This window comes from Aythya ferina, assembly GCF_964211825.1.
Source record: "Aythya ferina genome assembly, chromosome: 9".
Classification (NCBI taxonomy): Eukaryota; Metazoa; Chordata; class Aves; order Anseriformes; family Anatidae; genus Aythya; species Aythya ferina.
The window spans coordinates 12,223,055-12,238,285 of record NC_140305.1 but is presented as its reverse complement, the minus strand read 5'-3'; the positions used below and the strand labels follow the sequence as shown (position 1 = coordinate 12,238,285).

At 46.0% G+C, this 15,231-nt stretch overlaps 1 protein-coding gene across 6 annotated transcripts in view; it reads right to left on the bottom strand.

Moving 5' to 3' along the window:
• Window positions 1–15,231, bottom strand: part of MAP3K13 (mitogen-activated protein kinase kinase kinase 13) — a 72,442-nt gene that overhangs the window by 14,340 nt on the left and 42,871 nt on the right. For all 6 annotated transcript variants that reach the window (XM_084529867.1, XM_084529868.1, XM_084529865.1 and 3 more), the window contains 3 exons: window positions 8,087–8,643; window positions 1,077–1,260; window positions 394–585 (listed from right to left, as the gene is read on the bottom strand). In XM_084529867.1, the coding sequence (XP_084385993.1) occupies window positions 394–585; window positions 1,077–1,260; window positions 8,087–8,588 (878 nt within the window). In that variant the 5' untranslated portion in view covers window positions 8,589–8,643. The remainder of the gene's footprint in view (window positions 1–393; window positions 586–1,076; window positions 1,261–8,086; window positions 8,644–15,231) is intronic.

Genomic DNA, 15,231 nt, shown 5'->3' with positions numbered 1-15,231 from the left:
TCTAGGGAATAAGGATATAAGCAGCTAGACATAGCTTCAGTTGGAAAGCAACAGATAGCAGAAATTTCCAGAAAAGCAGGGAAAGACAAAACAAATAAGATGGAAAAAAAATAAAAAAGCAGAAGGCAAAAGAATATTCCATTTTCCAAGAGGACCAGACACCATCAAATCATTGGAAATATTTCCCAACTGCTACTTCCCACATAAGCAATCGGTAAAATTTCCAGTCTTATCAAATTCCAGCACAGGAGGAGAGTGCCACAAGTTTCATTAGTTTCACTCATTAGCTATGAGTCAAAGTGGAAAGAAAAAAAAAAGGCATAACTTTAAACTATTCCTCAAGAACAACAGGCAATCACAACTGGGGGAATGTTTAAGTAGCTGGAGACTCACTTTGGTGACTTGAGGTCTCGATGGATGATCTTGTGAAGGTGCAGGTAATTCATCCCGCTAGCGATCCCAGTGGACCAATCCACAAGCAGCCGAGGAGTGACTTTCCGGCCTGCACGCAAGACTTCATAGAGCTGTCCATGTGCACAATACTCCATGATGATACAGTAGCATGGGGCTTGAGTGCAAACTCCCCTGTTAAAGGAAACACATATCCAGTGAGAATCAGGACAGCTACAAATCCCAGAGCAATTCTCAGAGGTAGCAGCCAAGGGGCAGGAGAGTAACCTGTTTACCCTGCCTGGGCAAGGCTCTGCTAACAGCTCTCCTTATTGTACAGGAAGGGGAACCCTTTGGCACAGAAGGAACCCAATTTGTGACAATTTGTTTCCTTCAATTTCCTACAGCTGTGGGTTCATAGGGTTCAGAGCAAGCACTTCGTGAGCCTGCACACAAAGTGAGCCCAAGTGCAAAGTGCAGCACTGGGTGGGGACGGTGTCCACATATTTGCTGTCACAACAATGTGCAATGATTTAAGAAAGGAAGCAAAGAACACCACCACCCATTTTGTCCTGCAGTCAATGTAACTTAGTTCCTGGATTTAAAAGCTTGCCCAGCCATAACAAACGGCTCTTTCCTGGACAGAGGTAGTGCTGGGTATGTTTCTCACAAACTTCACAACCTACTTGAAGGCAATGATGTTAGGATGTTTGAGTTTCCGCAGGTGCTTGATATCCGTTTCGTTCTGATCTCTCACTTTCTTGATGGCCACCTCCTCCGCCCGGAATTTGCCCAGGAAGACAGCTCCTTGCGCGCCACTGCCCAGCCACTGCAGCTCCGAGATCTCCTCAAACGGGACCTCCCAGGTATCTAGGCAAAGGCAAAGGGAGCAGCGTGAAGGAGCAAGACCAAAAAACTCTCTGCTATAAGACCACACTGAGACAGCACCTGCCATCTCCCTTGTTACAGCTCAAGGTGGATTTTTGGGGCTGGGAGATGGCATCTCCTCCCAGTACAGAGATGCTCAGCCCCAGCAGCCCTTTCCTCCAGCTCCTCTCGCATCGCAGTTGCCTCCAGGCTGTCCCTTCTCAACCTCCAGAGGCTTTTTCCAAGAGCTCACCACCACTGCCAAACACTTGGGCGAGCCACTCTGATGTGGCAGGCAGCAGTTTCATGTATCAGGGACAATGGGCTGGCAGATTAGGGAGCGGATCCTCTACTCCAAGACTGAAGGATGACGGTACCTGTTATTAACTGTATGACCCCATTGAAAAGCATGGATGAGAAGAAGCATTTAGCATTCATAATTCACAAAAAAAAAAAAAAAAAAAAAAATTGATTTTTTTTCCCCCTAGAAACAGATCAAAAATAATAAATCAGAAAGAAAGTCAGAGGTGGAAGGTTGGAAAATCCAGAGCAGCAACCACCAAGTTACCCAACACAAAGCACATTAACCACCACTACGGGTCACAGAAACAGGTCTTTCCCACACCAACTTTGTGTATACCTGCTGTCAAACAAGCAAAAATATCTTAAGGGACTGCTCGCCTTTGGTATTTGCACATATCTTATTTGGGCACTGTCAGAGCTGTCCAGGAAAGCTGCTTGTACTGCTTAAAGAAAGTTGTGCCCACCAGAACAGCAGGCCTTGCCGTCTGCAAGGCACCTTGAAATTACCTCAACCTCAAGACAAAATGCAAGCAATAATGTATTTACTGTAACTCAATAAATGCTTAAGTTTAGAGAATAAATTATTTAGCAGCAAAAGCAACACTTAAGCCCCTGATCTCTGAAAGAAGAACGCCAGGCCTGTGCAGCCCCATTTCAGGCCACCACAAAGATGCGGCGTTGTCTTGTTTCATCCAGCCCCTGGCCACTGGGGGTTACCAGGGCTGCAGCTGGGACTGTGCCGAAGCATCCATTACTGTCACCACTGAAGGAAAACCCAGACTGCTAAACTTCCTCTGGGACTGATCCCGATCCGAGGCTTTCCCTCAGAGCACTCCTGCGACGCTCAGACATCACCACACGACTGCTCGCCCAGCACGGCTAGGGAAGGCCTGCTCCCACCCCCAGCCAGACCCCAGCGCCCACTCTGCTCACTGAACTGTAAAAAAACATTGTTAATCAACAGCAAAAACACCCTTTGACCTTCCAGGGCAAAGTTCAGCATGGCTCCTGGCAGACAAGTCTAGCTTTTGTACTGATACACCCAGCCACAACCTTACATTGCACAGAAGCACGAAGAGGAGAGGGCACGTGGCTCTCGGCTGCAACGCACTGTAACAGCTGGGGGTTTGAGCGGGTGATCCCCATCCTCAACTTACAAGATGCCGTGACAGACACAGGAAGGCTGCATTGCCTACCAGCACGTGTACTTCTGTGCTGAAGCAAGAACTGTCTGTCAGCTAAGAAACTACAAGGAAGCGATGCATGAAATATGTTATTAGCGCTACCTTGATCACAGGACATTCAAGCATTATAAAATCATAATCATTCTTCTTCAATAAACAACTTGAGTCATTTGTCACAACACTTAAAATTGGTATTTAATCAAAAGGCAGGTCTTTAAATAAGGAGAACACATTCATACATAAAGAAATTGAGATATACATATTGCTACTTAATTGACAAACACCTTGTTTCTGAAAGGTGCTAAATACAGTTTGGGTTTTGTGGTGGCTGACGAACAAGTTACTTAAGTGGGCAACAAGGAAACTATTCCACTGCACTCAAATAGCTGTTTCATTACATATCAGACTGCCTTTCCTGTACAAAGCATGCAACATTGTCATTTACTTCCCTGAAGGGCCCAGGTTCAGGAGTGGCACTGGGAACCTATACTGCTACCCATTAGGAGCAGGTCAGGTCCCTTAACATTAGCTGTTATCCTCTGCGATGGCACAGACGGAGACTGTAAGCAAAGTTAGTAGAAGTTCACCAGCCCCTCCTGCAGAGTCACCTAGTGTTTATTTGGTAAGGAATACCCGTGATGTGTCCCGTCCTATATCCCAGCTGCAGCCTGAACACCGGGGGCATGGCTCAGGGAAGAGGTTTCAGCAGAGAAGGATCACACAGTCACCCAGCGAAGCATCCTGCATCTGAGCATCTCAGGAGCACAGAGCCAAACCACACCTAAGGCAATGCAACAGTCAGACAGAAATCCCCTGCTCTGAGAAGTTCGCTGAACAGGAATAGGATACAACATTTTGGGACAGCCAGGGAGTCATTTGGCTTCCCTAACAGAACAAGCACCAAAAAGCTTCCCAATGAAACTGAGGCTGGTGGAGAACACTGGGTTACCTTCAGGGGAAAAACAGGGTTTTAGCATCTGTGGTGCAAACCTACAACCTAAACTTGCCAACTGAAAAAACGCACACAAGTTACCTTATACACGTGCTCCTGCTGCTCCCAGGAACCTCCCTTGAGGACAGCAGCCTGACAAGGGTTGGTATTAAAAATACCAGGTCAGATCAGCTCTGCTGAGGGGCAATGGGCAAGACTGCAAAAGAGAGGACTGGACACAACCCCAGCTGCACCCAGCAGGAAGCTGTGGCCATACACAGCACGTGCAGAGCAGGCTGTGAGCCCCTCCTTGGCCTGCACAAAGCATCCTGAGCAGGCCATGAAGCAGAGGATGGTGAATGACGGTGTGCCAGCCGCAGCACTTCTGTGGGGCAGGCACATCAAGGTGATGCCGAGCTCTCGGATCCCAACCAACAACTCGAAACAGAAAAGGACTTGCCTAAACCAGATGCAAGACTTTGGGTGCATGGCTATGACAACGAACCCTAGCCAAGTCAGGATGTCCATGAGAACAACACTTCAGATGACATGAAGAGTGGCCAGGAGACACATCTGGACACACTAATCCCTGCCAGTTTGATCAAGCAGCCCATGGCATTGCTTGGCCAAACCCCATGGGGCTGCCCAGGCCCAGGGCTCGCTACAGCTCTCCTAGCACATCTCCCAGCAGGAGAGAGCCGAGGACATCTCCTACCAGCACAGAGCAGTTTGTATTCCAGGCCCTTCTGGACCTCCACGAACTTGTGGGACACTTCCTTTAAATAAATTAAAGCACAATAGCAGCTGGCATTACGCAAGAGCTTGCGTTTCTAAGGTGATTAAGAACCATTTGAGTAGAATGATGGTAATCTGTATCCCAAGGGGAAGAAACGCAGGAGCAGCCGAGCCATCTATTTGAAGCAAATTTTTGCTGTTTGCTAGCACTGGCTGCTCGCCAGCACTGGCATCACGACAAGCAGCATCTCTGCTTTATAAAAAACCACACGCACACTTCAACAAGCACCTTGATCTCCGGGCTTATATGGGAATGAAGGCAACCGTGTAACTTGTGAAACGGAAGGTGAGAGCAACACCTGAAGAACTGACTCTTAATCCAAAGGAAATGGCTCGGAAGTCTAATCAACCCTTACAAAACACAACCTAGCCACCTTACCATGAAGAAGAAAGGCACAGAAACACTCTTCTTGATGACCATCTTGAATGCTAAGGAGGAAAGGCAGGGAATAATTTCAACCTGAAGAGAATGGGGAATCTCATTACAGCTGGTTTTCTTACTCTTTTCCCCCACCCACCAAGTCCCAAGGCAGGCAACACGGACTCGGTAACAGGCATTTGTAAAGGGCATGAAGCTTACTTCTCTCTTACCGTGTGCAACCGCCCCACTATGGCACCCATATCCTCATGCCTGGGCAACCTGTGCTCCCAGAGGAGCAGCAGCTGCCTGAAGGGGACACAGGCAGGGGAGCAGAGCTGCTGGTGAGCCACAGCAAGGACTCGCAGTTACCGGCAATGCCCATGCCTGAAGGTCCACACCAGACTCATAGCACAGTGGTGATTCAGCCCAACACAAACCATTGCTCCGGGATTAGCAACAGAATGCTCCTCTGGCTTAATGAAGTTGCTTCATGAAGAGGCAACAAACCATCTGCACAGACCTGTGGCAGCAGCCCCGAGCTGTAAATAAGTTCCCGGGGGAACGAAAGGCTGTACCATACATCCCTATGCTGCCAAAAGGGCCAGGGGTGTTTCCGCAGCCTCCAAACACAGAAGGCTGCACAAACACGAACCTTGAAGCTGTTCTGCTCTTGCTAAACAGGACAAGAGTAAAAAAATCCCATACTTTGGATACCAACCTGGTGGTCTGCACGTAGCTGATGAAGTGTACCAACATGGAAGTAATAAGCAGGAATGAGATCATGTGGAAAGCAGAGTATAAACATTCTGACAAAATCCTCAAGCTTTAGCACAGAACCAGCTTTAAAAGCTTTGTCCCCAGACACTAGTAGTCATCTAACGCCACCAGAGCAAATCTGTAGAGAAATGTCCTTTCATTCTCCCTTATGACAGTGAAGATGTTGAAGATGCAGCTAAACCACATAGGCCACACACAGCTGACCCAGATTACTCTTCAGCCTTGCCACATCTGTGGCCATTTCAGAACTGCCCTTTGAGGAAGCACCTAATGGCAACGACAAACTGCGAAGCATCCACGAATCTCTGGCTCTGAACATGCTCGTGGCACTGAGAATGGCACACTACATTTGTAGTGAGAAGAGGAGCTCTAAATACATCCCCTAAACACAACAATGCTCTCAGCTGCTCATTTTCACTAGTTAGTGCTTCAATCTTTTTTATTAGCGACTGTCATACAAAAGGAAGCGTCCCCTATGGGCCACCAAGGCACTTATTAAACCACTGGTCTCCAGTGCATCCGCTGCCCCAATTATATGCAAAATACGACCTCTTTGCTTCCCAGGTAGCTTTCCTGAAGCCACCATCTGAGCTTGCACGCATGTGCAAGCACAGGATGGCCCCACAGCCCCAGTCTGACCTGGTGAAAAGTCTTGACAGTGCTCACACGCAATATTCATAGGATCACTGTAAGCAGACAATGCAGCTCTGCAACATGAAGTGTCCAGACTTCTAGAAAGCGCCGCACAGATCTAGAAAGCTGTGGGCAAGTTGCACTTGCAGCGTGATACTCATGCATCAGTGCAATTTAGAACAAGGATTTCCTTTGTGAAGGATTGCACAGAGAAACAGTTTCTTGCTCTCAAATACCACATTAAAAAAAAAATCTCTGAACAAATAATAATAAAACAAAACAGAGAGAAATTAGGGGCTGAAATAATGGAATTATTAATATTAATTTTAAAACATATATATATATTCATTAAGCTTTGTGTTCTTCTCATTGAGTTTTTGATGCAAACCTGGACTGTTTAACAATATAAAGAGTATAATAGCTACTGATATATAAAGTGTCATCTCATTCAAAAGTTTCAGCTTCACTGAAAAATACTGATTGTAATATAACGTATTACAACCCAAAGCAGCATAACACTGACATACCGATATCACGCCTCCTCCAGATACCTGACTGCTCAGCAGCTCGTTTTCCTTTACAAAGGAGGTTCCAACCAGACTCCGTCTCTTCCAGAACTCACCACATCTGACTCTGCATATTGTGCGATCCTTCCAGTAGTTTATAGACTCCAGTGCATTTCCAATATTTATAGACTCATTCAGGTGTGCCGTACCAAGTTTCAAGCACATGGACAAAACTTCAAACCTCCTCTGCAGAAGGACTGCGAGCACAGCCAGGGCACTGCTCAGCACACAGCACTGCTCAGCAGGGCTCTGCCTGCAGTACCCCCGGGGCTGCTGCCCAGGAGGACACCTGCCATTCTGCAGCATGCAGGAGGATTTCCCTGCTCAGAGTTAAGGACTGGAAGTGACTGACTCTTGGAAGAAGCTGTCAGTTTATTTCCAGCCAGATTCACCCAACATGCTATTTAACAGTGCTGTTACCTCAGCTTAGGAACTGCTCCCCAACAAACCGGTCTGTAGGTGTAGGTACGAACAATGTCAGCTGCTAACAATAAGATTTGTGGTTGGAAAACCTGTAACTTGTCTATGCCAGAAAATCATTTGATTTAAACTGAGTCACGATCACAGGAGGCTTCTACCCCACGGTAGTGGTGTGGTGGCCAGGCTGTTCCTATTGACACCTCACCCATTTCAGCTCCTTAATTCAAATGACAGCTTGTTCTTTCCCCATCTGCCACTTCCCTCCCCCTGTGCTAGGGGAGAAATTGGACACCGAAGGCATAGCATACTCAGCTCTTAAGCTTTCAGTAGCCCCTAAGGATACACATATGCAAGCATTTAGGACGTAGCTTATTCCCAAATTACATTTTTCAGAAATAAACATGTATTTTTTTTCCCATGTAACGTGCCCATAGAGAAGCAATATTTCTGTTATGTGGCAGTCAACTGGAGACAACCCTTGTGCACATGCAGGAGAAGTCGTCCCTACGTCAAGCTCACCTGGCATGAGAAAAGTGCAGAAATTAAGTAGTTGGCTTGATCCCCCATTTGCAACAGTTCTTTCTGTTCCTCACTTTAAAAATACCTGGTTCAGATTCACACTTTGTCATGACAGCCCAAGGCCTGGCTCAGAATATGAGTTTATTTTTCACGCTGTCCCTTGCAGCCGTTGCTACCAATGAGAGCTGTAGGCTGTGCAGCACAGGACTTCTCTTTGCAAACCCATTACAGTGCTGAGTGTGGCAAAATGGTCACACAACAAGCTGAGAAAAAGCCCTTGGTTCTTTCCACATCTTCACACACTGCCCCAGAAGAAACAAAGGTCATCTTCCCTACTTACCTTGCTGTTGCAGTTTGTAGTCTGTGGAGTATGCTTTGCCTATGATGTTCCACACGGGCCTCAGACAACCAAAGAGTCCCTCGAGAAACCCACCGCTCCCACTGCCTGATCTGTTGAACTGGACTTTGACGTCGTCTGCTCCGCTGTTGCTCTCTCCATCCATAGTGCTCCTGTTGCCCTGAGGAATGGCTGCTTCAGATTCATCCTGCTCCCGCAGCTGCAGCACGCTGTTCTCAAATTGGTCCCTAGAGTCCTCGCTGATGCTGGTCAGCACTGCTGCAGTGACCGGGCTGCTCATGTTCTCAATGAGGTCTGCCTGCAGCAAGCCCTTCTCACGCACATCCTCTATGAGCTCGGGGGATGGGTGGTTTCCCGTAGGTCCATGCTCATCGTGTACCCTACCAAAGTCTTTATCTTCACAGAAAGCTTTGCCAATCGAGTTTGGAGAGGAAGACAAGCTCAGACGCTCCTGAGTACTGGCCATGATGCCGTGAGTGTGCATCAAGGAGATGGTCAGAGTTGGTACTTAGAGAATTAGTGACATGAGGACCCAGTACCTGGAATGAGAGAAAAAAGAACAACTTTCAGATTTTTACTCAAGTGTTTTCACAACGTACACTTTTGAGAGGTGAGCTGATAATTAACTAGCCAGACCAGACAACCGCTGATACTTATTAAATACTTACTGCCCTCAAAGAAGCAAATAAATTATTCCTACAGAAACTCCACTGGCACAGTACTCTCAGTAACCTAGAGCAGGAATTGCCCGGTAAACAAACACCACTAGTCATACACAAAAGCCTCAAGGTCAGAGCTGTGAAAGACAGTCTGCAGCACAGAATGGTCCCTTTGTGATTAGTACACAGCCCTTCTCAGACTGAAGCTGATCCTCAGGTGTTTTCCAGCTCAGGCACAGTCTGAGTGCAGTCACTGCTTCTGGGTCTGGTGCAGCTCACCGACTCAGAATTCCTCTGCAAAGCCCCGAGACGAGGCGTTAGAGAAACACAGCACAGCGATACTGTGTCCTGAATCCACCAAGGGGTGGTTGTACCTGCTCCCTCAGAGGCCCACCAAGTCGTGGCCATGCTAATCCTTCAGTTCAATACCATCAAGGTCAATATAGCAAGGCGTTACATTCTCTAACCATGTTATCCTCAAAACCACTGAAGACTTACAGAACTCCCCAGGAACAGTGCACGCCTCTCATCTCCCTCCTCCCGCCAGCCCGCCGAGCTCCTCCTCCTGCTCTGCTGCATCCCCTGGCACCCTGCGTATAAACTCAGAGCTGGTGCCTCCTCCTCAAAGTCCCCCCATCTCTTTGCTCTTGCCCCGTGCCCCACTGCAGCTCCCCCTTCCACGAGACAGCCTCGTGCCACCTCTCAGTGTAGCCAGCCTGCACCCAGAGCTGGGGGGCAGCCGAGGGTCCTGTGGCGCTGCGCTGGCTCCCCACCAGGGTGGGCAGAGCCCCTCCTGGGACAAGCCTAACCTTGTGCCTGAAGCCATTAAGCATGTGCAGCCCATAACAGGACAAAGTCCGACCTTAAATCCCGTATGAAGTTTAGAGGGGGAAAATGGCAGTAAGAGAACCTATTTTGTTAAGAAGGAAGATCAGTTACAGTTGGTGCAAAGTCCCGAGCTCTGCAAACAGGCACTGAAGGGAAGAAAGAGGTGGCCAGCTCCATGCAACCAATCGCAAGGGAACAGCTCAGGCCCGTAAATTCTCAAGATGAGGTCATTACAGAGATTAAAGATAAGAACTTCAGCTTGGTGTGTGAAAAGCTGATGCCTTGTGCTTCAGTCCCTCTGCAGCAGCGTCAAATGGGAACAGCCAAGAGCCTGTTTCCACATCCCCTTAAGTCCACCTGCTCACGCGGGGTACACATAAGAGCTTTACTAGAAGGACGTCATCTCAGTTGTAAACTTAATTTTTTAAGGGAAAGCAAAATAGCAAGGGAGTCCAAAATTGCATCACAGTCTATGCTGGTAAAGGAGCTGACCAACATGAACAGGAATCTTGGAAATTGATTATTCCTGACATACCTGTGATGGGCATGAAAGGACTGACTCCCTGCCATGGGAAGTTGTAGGGTGCCTGCTGCAGTACGGTTACCGCTAGTAGGAGTTAAATGATGACAGATTTTGTTGCTGATACAAAGAAAAAGGGCAAAGTTCAAAGCTGAACAGAGTTTCAGAAAAATACCAAACCAGCTCCAACTCAGCAATCCTGGGCACTCCCCTGCTATTTCCAGAGGTCTGAAAGGGACGAGTGATTTTTTTATGCAAAAGCAAAGTGTGACCAATGTTCCCAGAGCGGAATCTGCTTTTTACAAAACAGCATGTTAAGCAATGTAAGTAGAACATTAGTCTCAGTTTCACCTGAAAAAAATCTCTGAACTGAGATCCAAAACAAGAATTTGAGATAACTGTGTCTCAAAATACCTCAAGTTTAAACAATGGGAAGTGCATTAAGGATTAAATCAGACTTGGGGGATAAAATTATTTTACTCTTACACGATTCTGTAAATACACTAGCTAATAAAAATCCAGGATTTTGCTGTTACCTTTTCACGTAGTTTCCCGACTCTGGAATGTTGGATTGTGTAGATTTAATAGAGAAAGAATAGCTTTCCTGGAATACTTTTCACATTTGCCTTGTTTCTAGATGGATTATCAGCACCATATGCGCCTCCCCCTGCATTTCCCAGCATTGCATGGGAAGTTAAGCCTCTTTTTTTCATCCTGCTACTGAGGCACTGCAACATTTTTAAGTTGTGCTGCCAGCAGCTACCAGACCACCCTGACCCTCAGTTCTCTTGTACCCCGATATTATTTGCCCTACAGAGGCCCACAGCCTTCCACCGAGATAAGGGTGACAATACAGCACAAAATGCAAAGGCACAAAGAATCCTTTTTATTGTTCTCAAGAAAAAGACAAAGTGGAGGCAAACCGTATGCATTTTCCACGCTGGATACAGTAGGCTGGCCACCAAATCAGATGTTCTGGCTGAGAAGGACCTCTGGAAGATAGCAGGTTCAACCTCCCTCCTGCCCATGGCAGGGCCAGCACAACATCGCCCCCGTGACTGATACCACAGCCAGGAACAAAACCCCAGCTTTGTGGACACCAGGTCTGTCTTACTAGATCAACCTCCCTTCTCCAAGTCCTAGCTGTTTCAAATAATAATCATAAAGTACGGTATATAGAGCATATATAGTATATACTACTATATCTGCTTCATCAAGTCAGGAGGAAGGGACAGGAGGTGCACAAAAGTTACTGAATTGTTTTCTAACCAGCGTGATAGAGACTTATTTAGGTACTTACATAAGCAGCCTGATTTTTCAGAGGTGTAGTGAACTCATTGAAAGCATGAGAAGGCAGCATTTATTTTAAAACAATTCCGTATCGGGCCTGTGTGAAGTAAAGTAGTCCAGATACGTTAGCAGGGGGTAGAAGGCAGTGGTTGCCACAACGCATCAATGTTGACTTTTTGGGAAAATGAATTTTTTTTTTTAATCATATTATATTACAGTAAATTCTGCAATGCACCACCTCTTCCCCCAGCAAAATTTGATTTAACACTAACAAATAAGGTTGTCCTCGACCTTGCCATCTCTTTAAACAAGGGATAAAGAGAATTTTTCGAGCTTTACTGTCATGCCTCCCCTACTCTTTGTTCACGGTACTGAGGATATGGCTGAGATCATTCATATTGAACTGAAAAAAAACGTTTCATTGAAAGTTTAAAGTTTCATTTTACACAGAGTGTTTGCTGTTTGGGATGTTTATGATTGGTATGTGCCTCTTTAACTTGTACAGTGAAGAGCATAGACAAGTGGCATTCTGTTTCTATCTTACCAACGCTTCTGCCATAGCAGTCTCCAAGTCAGAGCTGAAAGCTGCATGCATGTGTAGGAGGACTGTGTGCATAGTTAAGATACTCAGATTTCATAAAGTGCTTCTGCAACAGCAGACTTGAAGGCAGAACCTCTGATTTGAGCTATTTTGATGAGTTTAGGCACTCTGCAGCTAAAAAATTTGTTTTAGTTTATAAGGAAATGTAGGGCTCAGTATAATTTTGTACGATCACAACTTTTTGTGATTCCATTTCCGGGCACAGCTTTTTTTCCCTGCAAAATCCCACCATGCCCAACAAAAAGCAGGACAAAGCACACCTCTTTTAAGAAGAAAGAGACTGACTGCACCTTAGCATGCCAGCCAGCCTGCACTGCAGTTTACAACTATTAGAAGACTGACAGATCAGGTGAGGCAGCACCAGTGGGTGAATCACTTATCACAAGACAGGCTCTCACATCGCCTGATCCTGCGTGCCCCTGGAAGCATCCCCCAGGAGCGTGTTCTCATGCACACAGAGCCACCAAAGCATGCACTACCTGTACGAGCCAAGCAGATACAACTGTGTCAAAGCAACGGTGGGGTTTGGAGACATGGCAGAGTTAAGCACACAGGCTGTGGTTGAAGTTTCTCCTTTGAAGAGCTGTGCTAAAACTCAAGTAGCAAATCGTAATTCTAGACATAGCACGCAAATAAAATCTTAGTATACTGTAAAGGCTGTGTAAGTACAAAGTAGTCACCACTTGGTTTCCTAATAAGCACACTTGTAGTAATACTTAGTTTCCTTAAACTCTATTTATTACATTACACAGTCAAGCATATTCTGTGCTTGCACTTCCATCATACAAAGGAAATAGAAGCAATCCACTGATCTACAGTTAAGTGTTGAATAAGAGCTGCTGGGCAGGACTAGCAAACTGACAAAGGGCAAGCATCAAGGTCAGAGGGGCTTCCTGTCTACAGCACTACTTACATTCGCACCCTGGAGCTCCCTTACCTTTTCCTGGTACTCAACATGATTTTCTCTTTGCTACATTAAGTACAGCAAAGTAAACACACCTTTCTGCACTGATAACGCAACTGCAGTTAATGTGAATATCATCTCAAGGCTCACACAATGCTCCTGGCTTGGGACAATACTTTAAAACCCTCCAGAATCTAACAAAAATACAAAAAATTTATAAAGTACAGTTATCTCACTATACGCATCCTGCAGCTCTACTGCCCCTGGTGATTATCTCTTTCTGCAGGGAGTTTTCACAATAGGTTGCCACAAGGTCTTCTAAGATCTCTTGACCTGGCACATGGTCTAACTTCAGCACATGAAAGAACCGAGAGTTGCTGTGCTGGCGAGTACCACAGCTTTGGCTCTCGTTTCTGACCTCTGGGTTTTGAAATCACATCATTTTTATTCCACAGGATTCCAAAAAAATGCGTATTATTTTCACATTCTCTTGGTGAGGAAAGTGCTGTTCGAGTGAATCGGATATTCCTCTTACGCTGCACTTGTCCGGTTTTACATCACTGGGAACGCATGCTTGTGTTTTGTATGGTTGTTCTGAACACAGCCTGTGGTAACAGATATATTAATACAGAACGAGATACACTGACCAGCCAAATGCAACCTCTTACTTTTTCTGAAGTAGTATTACTCAGATGAAGGAAATGTAACCAAGCATATCCTGATGCTTCACCCAGCATTGCTCTGCCTTGCCTTCCCTTTTTCATGTAAGAAAAAGCTTTATTTTATTAGGTTTTCAAAAACGAAGCTGCACTAAGCTAGCCCACAGCATGTGGGAATCTTTAAGCTATGAAGTAGCCCAAGGCAACAGCTTGTTTTGTTTGTTTTGTGGTTGTTTTTGCTTGGGTGGTTTTTTGTTTGTTTGGATCTCTCTCTCTTCCTTCAAGGAAGTTGCTTCCACATCACAACACACATCCCATCTCTCACACCTGCTCAGATACTCAGCCACGATCCTGCCTTATTTTCGAGTATTACAACTGTGACGTTGCCAAAACATCGTTAATTTCTGATAAAACAGTTGAAAACCTTTCATCTGAACCAACAAGATTTTCCAACTGTCACTGCAGCAGCTCTGATCTCAACACATTTATGCGTGTACCCTAGCTTACTCTACAAGAAAGCAGCACATACCTGGGTAAACCAAGGTGTTGTAACACTCAGGGGGCGTCCTGTGCTTCACCCTGTTATTTCTGGTTGTCAGATACACACTGCATTACTTCTGCACCTACTGCAGAATAAGACTAGACTCTAGACTTTTAATTCCTTTCTTTGGGAAATACTTGGATGGCACCTCAACATAAGATAACTAACTTCTGCAGACTCCCTAGGCATTTCCTGAGCTGTGCGTTTGGGCTTACACCTCTAGGAGTCATACTAAAATGTTAACAGTGTATTTTGACGCAGCCACGGGCATTAAGCAGGTGAGACCACGGACACGTAACCGTATGTTGCGTGTGCTATCACAACAGAAGCTTGAACTCATGTGTCTGCTGACTAATGTTCACCTTTATTCAACACATTCCCCGTCTATCCTCAGATAGGTACTCAGTGTTTTTGGCAAAAGTGATTTTACAGTTGTAATGTACTTTTGTCTGTCGCTGTCTCAGTGAGAAAGACAACTCTGTCTCGCTTTCTGGTCTGAACCCTTTCTGACAGTGACAAAAATAGTACAGTATACCAGCCAAGAAATACTCATAATGGCTGAATTCAAGCTCTGTGCTTGGAGCCAGCTGGAGGTTTGCTGTGCACCTTATAAATCCCATCTAAGCTCGTCAGAGTAGAAATAAGTGACACCTGGACCACACCATAAGAAAAAACCCATACCATACAAGAACGACAGGTTTATCTCTGTCCGTTTCCTGCCTCCAAAAAACAAGGCAGGAAAACCAAGGACAGAGAAATCTCCCTGGTACAGCCCCAGCCAATTTCCCCACGACATGCAGCTCACCCACTCTCTGTGCACCAACAGCACACCGTGGTATTTTTCTATTCTGTAGGCCACTGCATGTTTCCTGCACAAGTGTGTCATTTGAACCAGGACCCTTTGGTAAATGCTATGCTGCAGCAAGCGGTTTTGTAGCTTAACCATACGTTGCACAAGGTAACACCAACTTATTATTTGCACCAAACCTCTCACCAGCTGATTTCATTCTTCATACCACAAGTTCTCACTGTTTCAAGGACACCTGAACCCTGTTAATCATAATGTCAGCTGTGATTTTATGAACCATCTCATCCTCCACTCCAACATCTTTTTCTGAGCCTGAG